The sequence below is a fragment of the Oculina patagonica genome, chromosome 3 (genome assembly GCF_052425735.1).
Source record: "Oculina patagonica isolate OP01 chromosome 3, crgOcupat, whole genome shotgun sequence".
In the NCBI taxonomy this organism is placed as follows: Eukaryota; Metazoa; Cnidaria; class Anthozoa; order Scleractinia; family Oculinidae; genus Oculina; species Oculina patagonica.
In genome coordinates, this window is record NC_135760.1 from 14761277 (window position 1) to 14781805 (window position 20529).

The 20529-nt window shown below is 38.0% G+C and overlaps 3 protein-coding genes across 3 annotated transcripts; 1 reads left to right on the plus strand and 2 right to left on the minus strand.

Annotated features, from left to right (window-relative positions):
* Positions 1-4603: 4603 nt before the first annotated feature.
* LOC144646840 (lysophospholipase D GDPD1-like) lies at positions 4604-13613 on the plus strand. The gene is made up of 11 exons (XM_078506534.1): positions 4604-4803; positions 6383-6425; positions 6555-6615; positions 7073-7147; positions 7415-7460; positions 8038-8162; positions 8729-8818; positions 10407-10540; positions 11020-11070; positions 11387-11438; positions 12370-13613. The coding sequence occupies exons 1-11, from the start codon at positions 4668-4670 to the stop codon at positions 12553-12555; spliced, it is 999 nt and encodes a 332-aa protein (XP_078362660.1). The 5' UTR covers positions 4604-4667; the 3' UTR covers positions 12556-13613.
* Positions 13614-13748: 135 nt separating this feature from the next.
* LOC144646839 (uncharacterized) lies at positions 13749-16228 on the minus strand. The gene has a single exon (XM_078506533.1). It carries the CDS (start codon positions 16043-16045, stop codon positions 14945-14947), a length of 1101 nt encoding a protein of 366 aa, XP_078362659.1. The 5' UTR covers positions 16046-16228; the 3' UTR covers positions 13749-14944.
* A 526-nt stretch (positions 16229-16754) lies between these two features.
* On the minus strand, positions 16755-18557 carry LOC144645665 (uncharacterized). Its single transcript, XM_078505219.1, has 2 exons — positions 18508-18557; positions 16755-18354 (listed from the first exon to the last, which is right to left on the minus strand). The coding sequence occupies exons 1-2, from the start codon at positions 18508-18510 to the stop codon at positions 17530-17532; spliced, it is 828 nt and encodes a 275-aa protein (XP_078361345.1). The 5' UTR covers positions 18511-18557; the 3' UTR covers positions 16755-17529.
* Between the last annotated feature and the right edge of the window lie 1972 nt (positions 18558-20529).

Genomic DNA, 20529 nt, shown 5'->3' on the forward strand with positions numbered 1-20529 from the left:
AAGTTGGGTTGAATACCGTCGAATATACAACGGCTTTCCTGTCATTTCTGATTGGCTGTATTTTCTATGGCATGGTATAAAAGAGAGTACCTAAGAGAGAGTAAGAGACAGACGGACGGACAGACAGACAGACAGATTTCAACACAAAATCTCAACTCCCATAAAATCTCTTTATTTCAACACAAATTCTTTTTACTTACATAGACTTGGATTCCAAGAAAGCGGCCGTGCTAAAATAAAGAAATTACTGCAGACATTACAAATATTTACATTACAGGATAAGAGTAACAGTGTTAGAGATTTGAACTATAAACGACTCATGCCAAAATATAGACTTCTCAACTCTCCTTAATTTTCGTTTACTGTTAATCATGCAATACGTTAAAACAGATTTATAATTAAAAGCAACTCATTTCATATTGCAATATCCTCATCTAACCGAAGAGGCAAAAATGAAAAGCTAGACTACGTGTTTCCTTGGCTTTGTGACCACCAAATTCTCCAAAACTTACGGAATTATATGAAGTGGTGCGCAATTGTGGGCTCCGAATTGACACTGAAAAGGTTTGCTATAACTAGATCGAGCGGTCCGGGTTCGAGCCCTGGTTCGGGTCATTGTATTGTGTTCTTGGGCAAGACACTTTACTCTCATAGTGCTTCTCTCCACCCAGGTATAGAAATGGGTACCGGCGAACTTAAGCTGGGGGTAAGCCCGCGATGGACTAGCATCTCATCCAGGGGGAGTAGAAATACTCCTAGTCGCTTCATGCTACAGAAACCGGGATAAGCTCCGGCCTGTATACGTATGGATCACTAGGCTCAACGTAGAATTTACCTTTTTATAGCTAGGTATATACATAATATACTTAATCGAATTTTTGGTCACAAATTTATATTATAATAATTACATAAACCGCCGGGTATGCAAAGCATACAGAAACTCACTAGTTTTCATTTAGTTGTGAGCAGGCGTATCGGACCTTGCACGTGATCTGATCGTGCGCGCCTTGAAGCTGCGGCCAATTTAGGAAGCTTTAGCTTTACCACGAGAGTGATGCAACCGACAAAATCGATCAAAAACTCACAATTATGTCAATCTGATTAGCGTTTCTATCGAGTTAGAACCATCCTTAAGCTGAACATGTTAAAGCAAACATTTATACGCTGAAACGGTGGGCATTTAAGGGAAGTGGTCATAACAAGTGTACTCGACGAGGACCCACCTTGTGTAGGGGTAGGGGGCTATGCTTACATACATAGACACATAGACTTTACATACATACATAGACTTTATTTTCTCTTTAGCAAGACACCACCTGTCTGATTAGCCAAATGGACAAAATTGATTGGCCTTAAAATTCAAGTTGAGACCGTCATATTTGGTGTGCATGAAGCTTGCATTGCAAGAGAAATGGCAAAAGGAGATTTGAATCTTTTTCTTAGTTTCTACTCCTGATAGAGTGGGGGCTAAACAATTAAACAAGAAACCATCTTTTAAGGTGGGGAGGGGGGGGGGGGTACATGAAGAGACCACCTGTCTTTTTGCAGACCGGTGGGTCCTGTCTGAATACAATAGTTTTGACCATTTCCCTAAGCACAAAACAAGGCAGCCACATTTTTTACAGTGCGTATTAAGTTTTCGTCCTGATTTTAGTTCTAAAAACGTTTGCCGAGGACTCGGACAAACCTTCGCTGGTCTTGAGCGCCATCTGTTACTTGGCATACCCCAGTTCGTCTTTGTCCAAGCTGGTTTCTTTGTTCACATACCTCTTGTCGGCCAGTCCGGCGCCCAGTTGGTAACGCTTTGCAATTTTGATGATTTTCACTTCTTTCCCGACTTCTTATTAACTGGCGGGGAAGGGCAGGGAGCGCCTCTGGGTTTCTAGCTCCGTTGTTACATTGCTGTATTGGTGGTAACTTTGTTTCTCTTTTGGCGCATTCGTTTCGGCTCCCTTGTCGCGAACTTGCCTCATTTCGTTGCAGGTATACGTACGTCTCAGTGGTGTTTTGATAGCTGACTCGCTTTTCTTTTCTGTTTTGATGTTGGTATTGTGAATAGCCCGGAGTGCTGGCTTGTTTGTGTGAATATTCCAAAGAATCTGCATGGTTATGCGGATAGCGCGGACAGCTTTGTCCGTCCGCTTTATTCGGCGCTTGATAGCCGCGAGTGTTTGCTTGATTTTGACAATAGCCTTGACAATGTTTACCAACTACTCGTTGTGAATATCGATTGTTTTTCTGTTCTTGAGGCACCTGTGTCCCGTACATTCGTCTTTCATCTCTCTTTGGCTGGCTCATTACATCGTATCCTGGTCTGTACAGTCTGGCGGCTGGAACATTACTTGTTTTCATAAACCCATTTTGCGCCTGGAACGGGCCTGCTTGAGTAGTGTACTCCTCGTCCGAAGAACTATCGGTATCGGTACCATCGCTGTCGTAAAACTCCGACCGGTCCGGAGTTTTAACACTGGAAAATCGCGGCTCGTTTCTCTTCTCAACATAGCGAAAGCGCCCTTCCTTCATTCCCTGCGATGCTCCCGATTCATAGGCTTTAGTTGGACGAGATTGGCGCGAGTGCCATGACAGGTTCTTGCCACTTTGGACAACGCTTGTTCGTTCTTCCTCCTCGTGTACTTTGATACATGTTCGTGTTACTTTTCTGTAACATGGACTCCCTTCTGAACCATTATTTAGGTTCAACATCAACTCTTCATTTTTGTTTTTGAATTTGTGGCACAGCTCCAGAATGGATGGCGTTTCTCGTCGCGCTTTCATCTTCAACGACGAAACTCTAGCGAGTTAAGTGACCAACTGTGGTATGGTCTAAGGGTTTGATTTACGTCAGTGAGTGTTAATTACGTTAGTTACGTTAGCGAATGTTTTCCGGCTAATTCACTTTAATTGCAATTAATAAGGTGCAATTAGGAAAACAATGACGGGCTCCTTTGTGTGTAGATTACTTGTTGTGCCGACAGCAAAAAGCTGTTTTAGAGCAACCTCGTCCACAGGGCGCTTTTCCCTCCCGCTCTGAAGTGAAAAGGTTGTGTTTTAGAGGAATGGAGCAACAAAATATGCATAATATATTGCCTTTTGAAAATTAAAAAAAAAGTTGACAATCCAATTTCTGCAATATATTGCCAAGCAGGCAGGTGAGGCTGCATGTAATAGAAAACAATTTGTATACAGTCGAAGCTCTCGTAAGCGGACACCCTCGGGACGCGGAAAAATTGTCCGTAACTGGAGCTGGCCGCTTAGGTTCTCGTAAGCGGCCACTAGATGGGTGGGGGAAAAATGGCCGCTTAAGGGAGCTTGCCCAGCTAACAATAACCGGACGGACGTGGATGACGACAAAACAGGCACTGAAATATGGTACTGTAATCACTGTAAAATCATTGTGACGAATGGCGATGTGAAGTTCATTGACAAAAATAAGATGAAGAGGTTGTCAATAGGATTTTCTTTGGGTTGTCCGCTTACGGGAGCTTAAAAACAAAGAAACAGTATAGAAAATCTCTGAAAGTGTCCGCGGCCGCTTACGGGAATGTCCGCTTACGAGAATGTAAAAGTACAGAGTTTGTATGGGAGTTAAAACGGGGTTTCCAACAAGGCGGCCGTAAGTAGAGCTGCCCGCTTACGAGAGTGTCCGTTAAGAGAGCTTCGACTGTACTTGACTAGTGGATGATTTTGCCTTCGCATGTGTACTTTCCGTTGCTCAGAAATAAAACTGAAAGTATTTGTATAGAAAATTGTAGTCCCTCTTACCCTCGTTTGCACGAGGAAAAGGTGGCTCTGGGTACACATGATTTGACTGGCTAGATTTGAACAAAGGGAACTTGATCTAGCCAATCAAATCAATCGTTCCCCGCAAAAGAGATTGCTCTTTTCCTCTCACCAGTTTCCTCACGCTTTATCCGTATAATAATCGCCCCTGCCAGTATTCGGTTTGCGAATGCCAAAGAAGCTTCTGCGGAAGCACTAAAGAGTTTTTGGGAAAGGGAAAGGCTCAAATAGATTTATTTGCTGGGTTAAGAAAATCATTTCTGGTAAACCCCCTGACTTCCGTTTAGCTTAAAACCGTTTAAAAATCGAATCGAAATTCAAAACTTTGTTGAGCATTCAGTAAGCAGCAATACCAAGTACGCAGATCCATTGCTGGTGCATGCATGGTTCTCGAGATCACTTACTTCCCCCTAATGTCGATATCGGCTCTTTCTCACGATCTTTTCTGGAATTATCTCTATCTTAACTCCCTATTAACTTTACCTGGAATTCCTCCTGTTTTTTACCCTGGTCCCAGACGATTTCTTTCTTCTTTCTTATACAAATTTTAAATTAAAAAAATTAAAAAATCCGGAAACAGCCTATCTGTTTTTCATTCATAATCGAAATGGTAAATTCTTTACTCGCAGTTTCATGCTTTTGGAGTTATTTTTTGGTTTGCAAAATCCAAAAACCATTCGCATTTTGCGAATTTCGAGCCCTGAAAGACTGAAAGAGCACAAACTCGGGTAAAATCTAAATCGTGCCACAGGACACCCAGAATCACAGGAAACTGCGCTGTCATTATGACTTTCGATCGCGCGGTTACAAAGCCTCGAGGTTGTAGTTGCAGGAACTTGCGTAAGGACAGCTGTAAAATTTGGACATTTGAAATTCGGAGATCCGAGATGTTGGGCTGGGCAATAGCTTTACCAATAGTCGGGACTTACATTATAACTTCTGTGGTTCTTTTAAACTTTCCATGGCTCGTGCATAAGAAGAAGAAGCAGAAGTTTCGTTGCCGGCATATCAGTCACAGAGGCGGTAAGTTTCGAAATGTCAGCAAGCAACTCACCAGCCGGCTAACGTAAGATCAGCTCTAGATTAATAGATCAAGTTAATATAATGAGTTGTTGGAATTGGGGATCATAAATAATGTAATTTTAAAATAAACAGGCAAACTTTACTTTAAAAATACGTGATCTTGCATGTCAATCAGATCTGCAGCAGAATGTACTGGATTGGATAGCCTGCAGAACAGGCGGTTTATTTTTTGCGGGGTTATTGCGAGATCGCGCAAAGCGCGACCCCACGAGCGCGGAGCACGAGGGAAAAATAAACCGCCTGTAGCCAGACCATTGTTCATGCTCTACCGCCCTCTTTTTTGATTGACATGAAAGACTGAGAAAGGACCAATCACTGAACGCTTAAATTTATTAGCGCGAAAACAGATCTCAAGTATCAGTACTGCGAAAACAGTTGGTCGTCTCGTTTGACACCTCTAAATCTGTAATTTGCCACATGTTTCGCTAGCTCAGTTAGTTTTGTTTCATTTCCATTAGTAAGATATCCTTACGGCTTTAAATTTTCGCTCTGGAAGTACAAGGTCTGACAAATATACCGGCTGTGAAAATGCAGATTACTAATTGATGCCGAGCCTGGCTGATAATAAATTGTTGCAAGATGTGATCTTATCACGGATGACACATTTATCTTTGTCCGGCTTCGCCAAAGGCTGTTGTAGCTTTACTTCGAGAAAGCTTAAAGTTGTTTTAGAGAGACATTCTGTGTCATAGATTCTTGCATTAGATTGATCGAGCGCTTTGTCTCTTGAGCTAGATGATTAGGTTTTATTGTTTACCTCCTCTGTTGTTTGTGTTACGTTGGCAACACATGATTCAAATGTTGATGATTGAAATTACTGTTCGCTAACACGAGGATTCTCGGAAAGAGCTGATATAAAATCAAGTTTTAACCGAGGCCTGTCGGCAGCAGACTCAAAACAACCTTCTTTTCTAATAATGCTTCGATGCGCGTCTTGTGTTTCTCCTTTTTCAAAATCTTTAACACACGGAACCGGAAACACATTGAGGGCGGAAGCGGACGCTTCGATGGCCTTTTTGTTTTTTCACACATTTAACATCATGTGGCTTAAAGCAGCCAATCGCTGAAAACCGTTCGCCAGGCGAACAGTTGGAAGAGCATAAACAATGGTGTGTCTACAGGCGGTTTATTTTTCCTTTGCGCTTCGCGCTCGCCCCCACGCGACCCGCAAAATAAAAACTCGCACTTCGCGCTTCGACCCGCAAAATAAACCGCCTGTTCTGCAGGCTATGGATTGGATGATTTTTAAACCCAATCATTTTCAGCTAATCCCAACAAATCACACACTCATATGGGAGAAATTCCAGTCCTGTTGCCAAGTTCTCGGGCCACCAGGCCACCACAGTTAACTGGGCTCATATGAAGAAGCCATTTAATAGTCTATATCTGGACAGAGCTGGCAGGCATGCAACTCACACCAGCTACTGAGAAGGATCTTGCAGGTTCAAATTAAAACCATGCAAGACTACTGTATAAAAAAATTAATTCTGACTTTCTTTCTTTTGTCTGTTTATTCCAGGGGCTGCAGAAAATTTAGAAAACACAATGACAGCTTATCATCAGTAAGGGATATTTATATAACTTATACACCTTAACTTTCTTTTTTTCTCCTAAACTATATCAAATGTGTCATTGGTGTAAAAACTGGTATAATATTATTTTATATAAATTTATTAATATTTCTTTCTTAGTGCGTTAAAGATGGGAACAGAAATGCTCGAATTAGATGTCCGTTTGACAGCTGACAAACAGGTACAAACAAGCCATATAGGGGCGAGTAGGTCGTATAGTATGATTGTCCAGGTGAGAGTAGTTCTAAGAAGAACTTTTGTTGGTGATCAACTCCAACGAACCAGCTTTATAACATCATTGACTGACAACAACTTTTCACTTGACTCTGAAGATGACTTCCACTCAGGTTGTCGAAACGTCAGTCACCAACAACAGTTTTTCTCAGAACTACTCTCACGCGGACAATTACACTATATGACCCACTGATACTCCTTGGTTCAAACCATTTACTCTACAAGGGCAAGTGTTGTTTTATTAATTTAAAACCTGCATACTGGCTGAGCTCAAGAAAACCTTTGGCTCGTGCAGTCATGTGATTGATGTTGTTGCCTTATGAGCCAGAGATTTCCTCTTCTAGTCCTCCTGTTCAGTTATTAAGTAATCATAATATAATTTTTTTCACACCGTATGCACACAGGTTGTTGTGTGTCATGATGACGACCTTTCCCGTGTGACGGACACAGACTGGCATATTTCTGATTTAAATTACAAGGTATGCCATGTTATTTATGCACAATCTCATAATGCGTTTATCTTGGATCCATAACATTATTTAGTAAGTACATAAATCTTAAGCAGTAGTGTGTTGATTAATCATAACTGTTACAACATTTGCGCCATTTTTTATCATTTGTTAAAGGCTGTAGTTTAGCAGCCGAAAGCTTGTACTTTTTAACAAAATATTTGCCAGAGAACACTCCCAACTGAAACTTATTTATAACTTCAAATATATAACTAGAGTTAATTTACTATTTTTCAGGATTTGCCACCTTTAATGAAAACACTTAGAGTGCAGTTTCAACCAGGTATTTGTATTCAATTTTTTTTTAAATCTTAGAGCGGTTTTCACTTGAGTGTCGAAAGTAAATTGTGTTTGCTTTGGTTTTGAATTACTACGCTCAGTGATTGGCTTTAAAATCTCGCGCCACTTTCTCAGCCAATCAGAACTAAAACCAAAACCACGCACGTTTTCCCGCACTTCGTGCCAGTTACATGTATTTACTTCGAGTTTTGATTGGTTCACTGGATTGTCTGTGTCTTTTGTGATGAGCCGAAGTACCGTATTTACCCGTGTATAAGTCAACCCCCAATTTTTTTGGCCAGAAACTAAGTTTTTTTTTAATTTCTGGGTAAGAATTTTCTTGGAAAATTAACCTTACATTGGTTTTGGTTTTACGACACTCATTGAAAATTGCTCTAAACATAAGTGTAAATCCAATTATTAAAATTATATAAATTTGTGCCAAGTCTGTCTCTGTTATTATTGGTCTACATTTTATTTATTTATTTTATTTTAGTTTATTTGACACACAAAGAGATTACAAAAACAGGATACAATAAAATAATGCATTGATTTGTAAAATGTGTTTTTTAATCCAACAGGACTAACATGTGATATGAAGAATGATGATTGTCATATTCCATTGCTAGAAACTGTTTTTGAAGCATTTCCAAATATTCCAATAAATGTAGACATTAAAACAAACTCTGATGAGCTTGTCAACAAGGTGAGTGGCATTGTTATTTGTAGTATTTTTAACAGTTTCTTTTTTGGGCCAGGCTGTTCAAAGCATGATTAAACTATTCCAATATGAGCGCAAATAATATTTTTGATTTTAGTTTTTTTTTTTAATTTTTCTGTAAGGTTTGCTGCTAATAATTTCAGTTTTGATATCGACTAATCTCAAACTCTACAAAAACATTTCTAAGCAATCTAAACACTTTTATACAAGAGAAATTAAACCCGCAATCAACTTTTAGTACTAGGTTAGCATTAATCAGCTTTAGTATAACCTGGTTCTGATGTAGTTACTAGTTAATTAACTTTTATTTTATTTTTTATCTATTGTACCAGTAAGTTTTTTATATCCTACTTGATTTCAGCGATTTTTTAAATATTTGGATAGAACATCGTTCTAAAAAAGTTATTAAAAGTTTTTTTATTGGCCTTATATTTAAAGCACCCTACATTTAGTTGACATTTGATCAATGAACCAAGCAATAAGTTACGTTATAGGATTTAATTAATATACATGTATGATGGGCGTGTTTTGTTTTCTTTCTCTCTTGCTAGACACATGAATTAATTTGCAAGTACAATAGAAAGGATTTAACTGTGTGGGGAAACTTTTCAAAAGAAGTTACTGAAAAGTGTTACAAAAAGGTATCAAACTGTTAAGTTAACTGTTACCAATTAACGTCTGCCTGATTCCTTAAAATGATCTGCTAGCATCTCCGTGCAACCTTTAAACTTACATATGTCTAAATTTATCAAAACCGGGTCAGAGAAAAGTGACGTCAGTATTCTATAGAACATGTGCGTTACTGCGCGAATTGTCTTAAAACGCAACAAGAAAGGGGGAAAAAAAAGAAAGACAGTGCCGAAAGGTAGAGAAGAGAAAGGAGACGAGAAAAAAAGACTGACATTCCCTTTAGTTTTTATATCGTCGAGTTTGGAGAAGAAAAAAAAAAAACGAGTTTACAGCGATTTGCACTTAAAACGGTGAAAATTTCCTTGACCTGGTTTTGATAAATCCAGACATACATAAATAATTTATTAAGGAGTCAAATCATGAGGAGAGCAGAAATGAAACATTAATGCTCAGGTTTAAATCTGCTATAATTTTTTGTCAGTTTTTTAAGTGGTCAAATGACTGTGTAATTTTTTTTTGAAAAATCTTAGCACTATGGCTTTCAACCTTTATCCCAGGCTCCCTTTCCTTTTCCTCCCTTGTAAGAGAGCCTGGATTGGAGGTTGTATGGCTTTATTGTCTCACTGGACTAAGTTAAAAAGGTTGAAACTGACATGTCATAATTAACATTCCTTATTATAGAAATATAACGAAGCATTATAACAACCCGAACAAAATCTATGTGTTGTAAAAATTAATTAACGCAAATTTTCGAAAAGTTATGTTAACATGCATTTGATTAATGCGAAATTGATGCTTTATGCATAATAATTTCTACAGCAACCTGCACTTTTCACTAGACAAAAAAAAAAAAACGTCCAACAGCAGAATAGCGGTAAATGGGAAGAACAGAAATGTGATGGATATTAATTTTAGCACAAGAAAGTAGAAGTAAGCCATTTTGTCTGTTTAGCCTTGGAGATAACAAACTTTACAATACTAAAATCATTTTAACTGACTTTGACGGAAAGGTAGACTGCATGCAACTTTGTTAGAAATGAAGGTATCTTAAATTACAATGATGTAAAATAGTGTGATTTAATGGGGCTATGTCACGGTATTTTTGGTAATTTTATTTATTTTCATTATTTAAGAGCTCTAAACTTCAAATTGGCAGAGCAAAAGTCTTTAATTGGCAAAATCACAGCCACAAAACAAACAAGGATCATTTTCGAGCATTGTACATAAATGACACTTTCATACAAATTGAGATAAACTTGAAAAATGTTGGGCCGACGTTTTTCAAGTTTACCCGAACGCAATCCATTTTAATCTTCGCGAATTTTGCCCATCCGTGCCCTTTTTAGGCCTTTCTGTGTTTCTTTTGAGTTCTTTTACAGTTTTAAGCCGTTATTGTGATATTTCCGTTTATTCTATGACCAGTTGGTAAGTGCCGAAATTGCCTAAAATTGCGTGACATAGCCCCTTTAAATTAACAATAACGTAAATTAAGGTGCCAAAAAATTAACACAAAGTTTTGAAATTCGTGTTAATAACATGCATCATTAATTTCCTATAATAAGGGTTTTTAAATTCTTGCTTTGCTTTACTATCTCGTAGGATCCAGAAATCCCAATTATGTTTTCAATGACGCGTGGTGCCATGCTTATATTGCTGTTTTATTCTGGTCTACTGCCATTCATTCCCATTAAGGAGTCATTCCTAGAAATCATGTTGCCAGTGACAATGATAAGGTAGGCTGTCACCATATTGAAAAACTACTTTCAATAATTGACTAGGTGAACCTGATCCACAGGTAAGGGATCTTTCTATACCATTTCAGGAGTGATGGGTTAACGTGCTAACAAAGAGTAGACAATATTTTAATATAAGATAATGCAAAGGATATGAAGAATAGGGGAGGAGAGGAAGAGTGAAAAAATTTACATTATATAACAATATAACAACATTTATTATATAAGGCCTTATAATTTTTTCGGGGGAGGGGGTGGTAAGTATGGGGAAGTGAGATTTTTATTCTAAAACAGATATTTATGTTAAAATAAAAGGTTTTTTCTGCAATGTACTGCATCTCGAATAAGATACAACACTGGTTTGTTTCAATGCTCAAATTTCTCAATACAGAAATATACCATGACTTGCTGACTTGTATGTGAAATGAAATACAAATTGAATGAATGTTAAACTGAAGTTATCCCCTTTTCCTTTTCAGGCGTTTTGAAGTGTCTCGAACAATGAAATTCTTCTGTCATGTAGTTGACTGGTGAGTTATTATGATTCATACTTGTAAGCACATTATTTCAAAAAGAAATTAAAGAAATTGAGGCATGTTCTCACTCCATAAAATCATGTGAAACAAGACCATTCATTCTTTAATTTGATTTCCGGTCAGGGCATCCATGCTCATTTTCTCTCTGTATAATATTTTGTGTGGCTTTTGCACGTTTATTAATATTACAAGTGTTTATTAAAACTTGAGTTCAATGTGATTCACTTGCATTTCTTTGCAGTGGATGGCAATAATGGCAGTGGATCATAAAAACATTGTAATTTTGATTTCTCTCATATCTTTCATACAGGTTTTTAATCAGCCCAATACTGTTCAATCATTTGGATAAGAGAGGAATTCAGGTACTTACTGTTGAAACCATGAACATCTCTGTGTCGAGCCAAGTGGCCCATAACTAACGGAGTTTATCCCAGTTTCTGTAGCATAAGTGACTAGCAGTATTTCTACTCCCCCCCCCCCCAGATGGGATGCAAGTCCATATAAGCAATGTAATTTGTAATTAGCCATGTTCAAAACGAGCAGGGGACTGGGTACGAATATTCAATATCGATTGCACTGAAAAACTGGGCCTGTCATCTGAAAGAGCATCCAAAAATTAGTAACTCAACCAAATTTGAGAGTTATTGGTTTAAACGCATAGGTATGGTTCACTTTTAGAAATTGCTAAAATAAGAGAGCGTAGTATGGATTGGAGGGACAGCTGTCCCTCCAATCCATAATCCACAATCTTATTTTAACGATTTTTAAAAGAGTTCCATGCCTTTGCGTTTAAACCAATAACTCTCAAATTTGGTTGAGTTACTAATTTTTGGATGCTCTTTCAGATGACAGGCCCAGTTTTTCAGTGCAATCGATATTGAATATTCGTACCCAGTCCCCTGCTCGTTTTGAACATGGCTAATTGCAATAATAATTTTAAAAAAAATCCATATAAGTAGTACCAGTATAAATAGTTCCAGCACAGTAGCCAATGCCAGTTAAGGTCAGTTTATACAGCTGGGTGACGAGAGGCACTGTAACCTCGAGTTAAGTGTCTTAGGGTTCAAACCCAGATCACTCGATTTTGAGACCAGAATGCTATCCATTAGCCCACCGCACCTGCCACTCATAGTGTTGTGACCGATCACTAATCAGTAGTTCAAATTGAGTCAAATTCTGTTGCAAAAAGCATTCTGCAACCACCTTATTTCTTCCTTACAACATATATTCACTTGGCAGAGATTTTTTATTGTATATCTAATATGTGATTTTACTTTGTTCCGTGATCCACAGACTTATCTTTGGGTGCTTAATGATGAAAGTGAGTTTGACTTTGCCTTTAACAAGCTCAAGGTTGCTGGCGTCATGACAGACTTTCCTACAAAACTCAAGAATTATCTTGATAGCAGCAATATCCCTCATCAGCCTGCACAGACTGCCAGTGGAAGTGAAAGGAGTGAGCTGATTAAAAAAGAATAACAGATTGATCTGTCTGTTCCTTCTGAAAACAAACTGATTAGAGAAACATGATACGTTTTTAGTTCCAAGTGCAAATATTTAATATTAAGTATTTCTGATTGTTATGTTAAAGAAGAAAAAACAAATGTGAAAATTGTGAATTGTTATTAGTATTATAGCTTTGTGTTTGAAAATCTTCAAAAATGTGCACTGATGCAATAAGTAATGCGGGGCACATTCAGCTTTGTGTGTTCATTCGTCTATGTTAAAACATGCTTTAAAATTTGACAGAACTTAAACATGCTTAAAAATTGGGACAACAGGCATGAATAAAGATGAAAGTGTTTAGACAGCCAAGTTAATCCAGGGCCAGGTATTTTGAAGGCTGATTAACACTAACCCAGGATTTAAATTCAATTGCTAATTGTTTTTGGAGTTTGAGATTAGTTAATCTCAAAACTGGAGGACAGAAACTATAAAAAGAAAACCTCACTGGAAAGCTAATTCTAGATTAACTTAATCATGCCTTTAACAACCTGGCCCAGGCATTTTCATTCATTCCCCACAACCTTGCTCTGCTTTTCAGTCACTAAATAGAGCATGTTTAGACTGATAATTTTTAGATTGAAAAAGGATTATCATATTGATTTAATACAATGTGTGACTGTGTTCTACAAGATGCATCATGCTTCACATAGTGATTGTATTTAATATTTAACAGATATCTGAGTTTATAATATTATTTCCCCTTTTCCATTATGGTGTGTCAAAATCTTGAAAATCAATATTAGAATGTGTACCCTTGATAAACAATGGACCTATCAATCTAGAAGTGACAAATTATATTAATTAATTTTATTTTTCTATTTCATCTAGCTATTGTTGGATGATGGTTTTGTTGGTTTGACTCCGCAAAAAATCATGCTGTTTTTTAATTGAGTTTTTTATTGATTGCAAATACATAATATGTGTCAAGTAGATTACAATTCAATAACTTATAATATTATTTAATACTATATAATTATCAACATATATTAGCAGTGCATTCTATTTCTAGCAATAAAAAAAGTTTGATTTCATTGTATTTTTTGATTACTTAGTTGAATAAGTTCTATTGTAAATAGTTGTATCATTTGTAAATATTAAATAGCTGTCATATTTGTAATTTGGGTCCATAGTGAGGCGAAAAGATTCATTCGTTTCTAATAAATAATACGGGTAGGTACCACAATTCACAAACACTAAGAAATAATGTTGTACCCCAGGGCCCAGTTGTTTAAAGGGTGGATAACACTCCACCGCATAAATAGCTGTCCAGTGGATAACTGTCATACAAAACCTTCTGCACTATCCACTGGATAGTGATTTGTCTGGTGGATGGTGTTATCCACCCTTTGAACAACTGTGGCCAAAATGCTCCCCTAATTTCAATATTATACAATAGTTAGTATTTCTATATTCATCTCTAGATGTAAGATAAATATTTACATCAAATTTCTTGCTTGAAAATGTAAGTGAAAGAGGACCTGCCCCTAGTCTATTAGCCACATGTATGTTGAGTAACTGTCAACCTCGCACATTTTCTACACTGGAGTTCAAGGAGTAAAGTCTGGTTTTCACTAGCGACGCAAGCACAAGCGCAATGATAGCAGCTCTTATTTCACCGTGAAAACGACTTAGACTCAAGCAAAAGCACAAGTGCATTGCAATTTGATGCTTGTGCTTGCCACAAGCACAAAACACAAGGATCAAAATTTGTCCTTTATGCGTGATTGCGCTTGTGCTTGCGGCGCTAGTGAAAACCAGGCTTAAATGACTCCCTCTTCAGGAGAAATTCACTGATTAAATAAACCTGTTTGGAAAGGTTTGTAATTTTTCACATTAAAGTCAAAGGTCAATTTTGGATCATTGAATGTTCTAAGGTCAAGTTCAAGAGACTTCCCAGTTGTTATTAAACAGTGCATGCCATTGGCATAACATTATTGTATTTTGGGACAAATCCTCGTGGAAGTACCAAAACAATTTACAATATTAATTCTTATTGTCAAATTTGAATTTGTATGTTAACATCAAGTTAACTATTCACGACTGGAATATTTCTAGATTTACTTATATCCACACCAAGTACTCCTTGCTCCCCATCACTCCACAAAAAATTAAACCTAACCAAATAATGAGCCTTACACGACCTTTCAGAGTGTACCCTAAAGCTACCGGTATACCTGCTATCCTTCTGCACCCCTAAGCAGCAAGATCTTGTCTCTTGGAGTATTGGGTAAGGATGCATTGGAAGCCGGGGAGGGGGGCGGCTGGTTTTCGCTATGGTTGGGATGCTCAGCTGTACAAATATATTATAACTTTGCAAGTTATTTACACGAGTAAAGTTCACCAGATCAACAATCTGATAAGGTTACTCTGTAGTTTCTTGTGCCTCAATAATATCTGTTGCAGCTTTGTCTGCTTCTTCTTCTACTGCAGTCTTCTTGACTGGCTGCTCATCTGTTGCCTGGCAACTAACTTGTTCTTTATCCTGAGCCACCTTTTCATGCGCTCGCTTTCTTGGTGAAGAATGGCCGTACAGCGCCTGTTTACTCATCGTCATGGCGTCCAACAGTTCTGAAACGAACTCAGCAAGGTCGATCGTTACTTCTTCCCAAAGCTCTTCATCAAAATCAAAACACGATTCTTTGTTTGCACCTTTCAGTCTCTCCAGTAAGACACCCTTGGATTTATTGCGGATAAACAGATAGGTTTGAAGCTGAATGTAATCATATTCAGGGCACATAAAGCGATTCCTTCGATTCTTTACTTCAATCACGCTATCTTCTGTCTCCGCATCCACTTTACCGCATACTCGCCACTTCACTCCGTTGTATTCCATATCTTTGTAGAAGAGCTCGGGTGTGATGGGACGTTCGATCTCAATCCCTTTGGCTTTACCAAAATCTTGCACAGCTTTGCCTTCTAATTGTGTTCCACGATCTTTCGTAATTTTGGACTCTACTGCTTTGACAACTTCTTTCTTTTCGATTCCTGCTTTGTCACAAAGTTCTTTCACGACCGTTTCCACAGGTTTTTCTTCGTTCTGACAAAGTGTCTTCACCTTGGCTGCAACCTGTTCGACGACTTTTGCTGACACCAGAACTTGTTCTTCTTTGTTGTTTTTAAACAGCTCCACTTTCAAGAAATTCAGAATTCGCCAGTAAACTTTTCTGAGCGAGTTGTCGCAAATTACTTTTTTTAGCACGGCAGCAAAATCGACGATGTCGGCTTCTTCTTTCAACGATGGAAACTGAATTGTTAATTCCTCGCTTTTTGTCAACATCGAACGAATTTCATTTTTGAACTGCAAAGCATGAGCAAAGCAGAATGATTGTGGATGTGTTCGAAGCCAAACTCGCTGAAATGTTTCTTCCTTTGATTGATATCTATGCCGTCCAACAGCGCTGGCTAATTCACTTGCAAAAATAACAAGTTTTTGTCTTGAATATTCGCTCGGTCCGCTCGCCATGTTGTTGTCCGTTGCAGAACAAGTTTGAGTTTCACTTCCGGTTTATATTGCAGCGAGCGCGGGAAAAAACGTTGTACTAGGGAGGGGGAGGGAGGGGTGAAAATAAGAATGGTTTATATTTCTGTTCAGCAAGTTTAGAAGAAACCGTATTTTCATCAATGATTGGTAACATGTGTTATTATAATTCACTGTTTTTCTCATTCACTGTTGTAAGTTTTATTGGATTGAATCGCGTTACTGGCACCTTTAACTCTCCCCACCCTAGCTAGTAAATTATTTGGTTCGTAGTTCCAATCGGGCAAGTTTGAGCACGCCGCTAGCATTTTCAATGACGTAATCGTGAAACCGGCATAAAGGTAATTGAATCACAGGATACCCAAGCTGATATTAGGCGCCGAACCCTAAGAAGATGCAGTTTACAAGGGTTTGTATGGAAACCACGGAAACGAAACAAATATCAGAAGCATTTAAATCCTGACGAGTTAAAATCGAATGTTTTATTAATAAAATTGATTTTCATCATCATCATCATCATCATTTTATTTTACAATGTAATTGTTTGAATTAAAGTTACGTACTGTTTCAGTTTTCGCATATGTTTGTATCTCAATTTTCCCATGGACTTTTACACACAAATATGTGGAAAACTTACAAAAGACTGGTATAAGAAGTGATAAATTCATCCTTCTTTGGTGTGCTAAGAAACGGGAGTGTCCATCAGGGAGAATTAGGGTGGTGTATATGTAGGGAACTACACTTTAAAGCTGATGTTAAATCAAAAACCTCTTACCCCTTACAGATGATAAAGAAATGATTGGGGGTGGGTCATGTAATTTTCAACCCCCTATCAGTGGTGGGTCAGTCAGTTTTGAGTCAGAAGGAAGGGATGGGTCACAAATTTTCGAGCCACTGGTACCACTTTTCCAATTGCTCCGGCCCACAGACTTTAAAGTACTAATCTACGCAACAGAGGTGAGGACCATGAGTACTTCAACTATCATGAAACAAAGTGGCTCTGTAAAATCTTCTGTTTCTTAGCGTTCCCTATGTCGCTTTTGATTTCACCCGTTATGTAAGCGTAGCTGCTTGAAAGTTGCTTTAAAAAAATGCAAACATCTTAATAGCTTATTTGTGGAGCATTGCATGTTTACAAACTAATATACATACTTTGATTAAAAAATGCTTATTAATTTGGAATTGCCTGAAGCTCTTGCAGATAAATGTCAAAAGAGAATGTTCTAGGATGTTCTATCTTTTTCTGTCAATTGCCTGGTCTGATTGGTTTTCTTGAGAGCGGTTTTCTTGCTTTTGACAGCTTATTTGCTTTCGTTCTGCGTTGCCGACATTAAAAGTTGGTCAAGAACAAGTGTTTTATAACATGTTCCAATCAATGATTGACACGCTGTTTTTTAGCCAATCAGAAGAATGCGTGTTTTTCCACTCTTGACACTGGCTACACGTCTTAGCTTCGAGTTGTGATTGGTTCATTGCGTTGGTCGTGATTCGCTGGCCATATTTGGGCAAGGAAGAACCCATCTTAAGGCCATTTGGTGCAGAAATCCTGTCGCATCACATCGTAAGCATTTCCACGCATGCGACAAACTTCCGCTGACACAAAATCCTTCCAGGCGCAGGTCTTTTTCTGCCAATGACGTAAACATCCGACAGTCCGGTATATCTTCATCTGGGATGATAAAATCGACCAATGGGAGCTCTGAACCGATAAAATACTGTAATCTTTCCCCTGTTTCATCTACGCAGAAGATTTGATGGGCTTGGTAGCTTTCTATATCTTCGCAAAATGAGTTGTAGCTTTTGCAGACGCCTTCACTGAGCATGTAATCTTTTTTGGAAGCGTATCGGGTCACTGTAAGAACGCATTCACGGCCAATGGCGAATTTTACAAATTGACGATATTTTTGTTGTGCAGTTTCTAGTAGAACTTGTTTCCAGTGGTGATACCGTTCTGTGAAATCTCTCTTTTGTTCTTCTATTACAACATGTGGAATAACAGAAGGATAACGTTCGAGCTGACGAATAAGGTCCTCTAACCGGAAATACTGTGCCTCGCGGTACACATGTAACGCAACGCTGGCGCTTGGAAGTAGTGACGCGTCACGCAAGTAGTTCAGGATATAGCCAAAGTATGTTCCGTCACGGTCAATGAAATATCTTCCTTCACTGTCGGTTTCAAGCTTGTGTCGCCCACTGAACATGGCGGCTAACATGGAATCTTCGTCTTTCAGAAGCGTTGATAGGCGAGTGGTGAAGAAATGACCTCCAACATTGAGAGAAATTATGGTCGGTAACTACAAAAAATGTCATGAAAAAACTTTGATTAAGAACAAAAAAAAAAAAATTATGGCTTTTGGAGCGGTCAGAGAGAGACCCGGGAACGAGGTGCAATTATGGAAGATTTACGCATCTCGAGTTAAGTTTAATAAACATTAGTTATTATTTACCATATTACGTGTTGATCCTGTGCAATGCCAATGTTTATCACCCTTATGTTTAGAAGACCCCTCTAAGAAGGCGATTTAAATTTACGCCAAAATGACGACTCGATGAGTTGCGAAGATTACTTATAAAAGGCCATATACATCTGTTAACTTTTAGCTAATATTGAATTTGTTAATTTAAATTTTCGGAAATGAAGTTTTCCATTAGTTAACCACTTTTTACTATTTATTAAGTTCCACGAATACAACCCATTACCGGTGATCATAATAAGAAAAGCTAAATGCTCTCTTCCGCAATAGTTTAATAAATGGACTTTTACTGAACCTCGTCTCTTGCACAAAACGGTCGATACGGAAATGAACGTCAGTAGTTGGATTCAGTTTAATTAATCTAATCATTTTCATCACCGGTTAGTTATAATTTTAAAATAGAAGCTTTTATCCTTATACCAGTATCTATCCAAGCGTAAAATGACTGCCATTTCCGATAGTTTTCGATAAAAAGAAGGTCGCTAAAACCGGATGATACGAGTCGAAAATTGAAGACTGTGTATGGATCGTGTATGCACCAAGAAGATAATTTTTTTTATCTAAAGATAATCTAACATTGACTGGTTCAAAGACCGGTGCAGGTCATTTGTTATGAATGGTATTAGCTGCTTGTTTTCCAGGAACTCATTAAGGTGGTATTGTCATTAAAACACTCACGAGTTTTAATTTTGGCTGTTTAGTCTTTTTAGCAAAAACACCGTCGTCTACTTTTAGTTCAATCCTTCGTAAGTTAATTTAGTTTACTTTAACTTCTCCGTGTGGTTTTAGATAGAAATCTGAAAGAAATTTTAGCACTTAACCTGCCAACGACCCTGTTGGCAACTAAAATTTGTATGGAGAACTTTTATCTCTTTAATTCCTCGTGTTCGTCCTAGCCTGCTTTTAATTATTATGACCAGTTGTAAAATTATGTTAAGGACATTTTTTCAACGAAATTAAGGATTTAGTCGGAAATATAGTTTTCAACTTCTACGACTGTCAAATGAGCTGTTTATATATTATTTACACCTGTCCTTTATATAAAACAAAGCGTTTAGAATATATAGGTTCTAAAGGGTGTGATATAAGTCATAAGACTGTTAATTTTCACTGTATTTTCAGTCAGCTTTCATTCTCTTTTGTAGAACCAGAAACTCATAAGGGGTTCTGGTAGAACGGAGTTGTGTCAATAGCCACGCGCCGAGTATTGTATGCGTTCTTCAGTTTTTGTCGTTTTCACGGTTTCGGGGTTGAAACGGAATACTTTATTCACGACAAAAATTATTCCTATTTTCTGCTCGATAATTTTTATTCATTTTTCGGTGGCAAGTGTTCGTTTTTTTCCTGGTTTTAGAAATTAAAATAAATTCCTTGATAGTTCTTAAGCCAGATAGCTCTGAGTTCTGTCGGCCTGTAAGGGGCTGAGACAGTTTAATATTACAAAGATCAAACGCTGCGTCGATTGCTAACGCTTTGGTCAATTTTACAAGATCCCGGAACTGAGCGGAACACAGGCTCCCTTCACAACGATCGATCTAAAAAAGCAAATTCATTGATGGACTAGAACCCGATCTCTTGATGGTATCGATTTCATTAATGCTGATAATTATGAAATGGGATAGCTGACGAAAGCGAGCCAACTTTAGTAAATATACTGTAGAATCCCGATTTCTCAAACCAAAAGGCGTCCCCCTTGGATCAGTTTGCTTCGTCAGTCAAGTGCTGCAATTTCTACCCCCAATTTCTCGGCGAACCCCCGATTTCTCGAGCCAATTTTCATTTCCCTTGAAGGTTCAAAAACGCGGGATTCGACTGAATATTCCTGTTCGACTGCGTAAAATCGTTATGGAAATATCCTGGCACTAGCTTCAGAATCGAAAACCAAATATACTGCGAGTCACTGGGTTTTTAAAAAATTAACTCCAGTGCCGACTGTACCACTAGAAACGAAACTAAACCGGAATATAAACAATTGTAGTAAAATGTGAATTCGTT

Bases quoted from the DNA above. Each gene is read 5' to 3' on its own strand.
- LOC144646839 (XM_078506533.1), bottom strand. From the start codon at position 16,045: ATGGCGAGCGGACCGAGCGAATATTCAAGACAAAAACTTGTTATTTTT.
- LOC144646840 (XM_078506534.1), top strand. From the start codon at position 4,668: ATGTTGGGCTGGGCAATAGCTTTACCAATAGTCGGGACTTACATTATA. The intron at 6,426-6,554 runs GTAAGGGATATT...TTTCTTTCTTAG, and splicing joins ACAATGACAGCTTATCATCA to TGCGTTAAAGATGGGAACAG. The intron at 8,819-10,406 runs GTATCAAACTGT...ACTATCTCGTAG, and splicing joins CTGAAAAGTGTTACAAAAAG to GATCCAGAAATCCCAATTAT.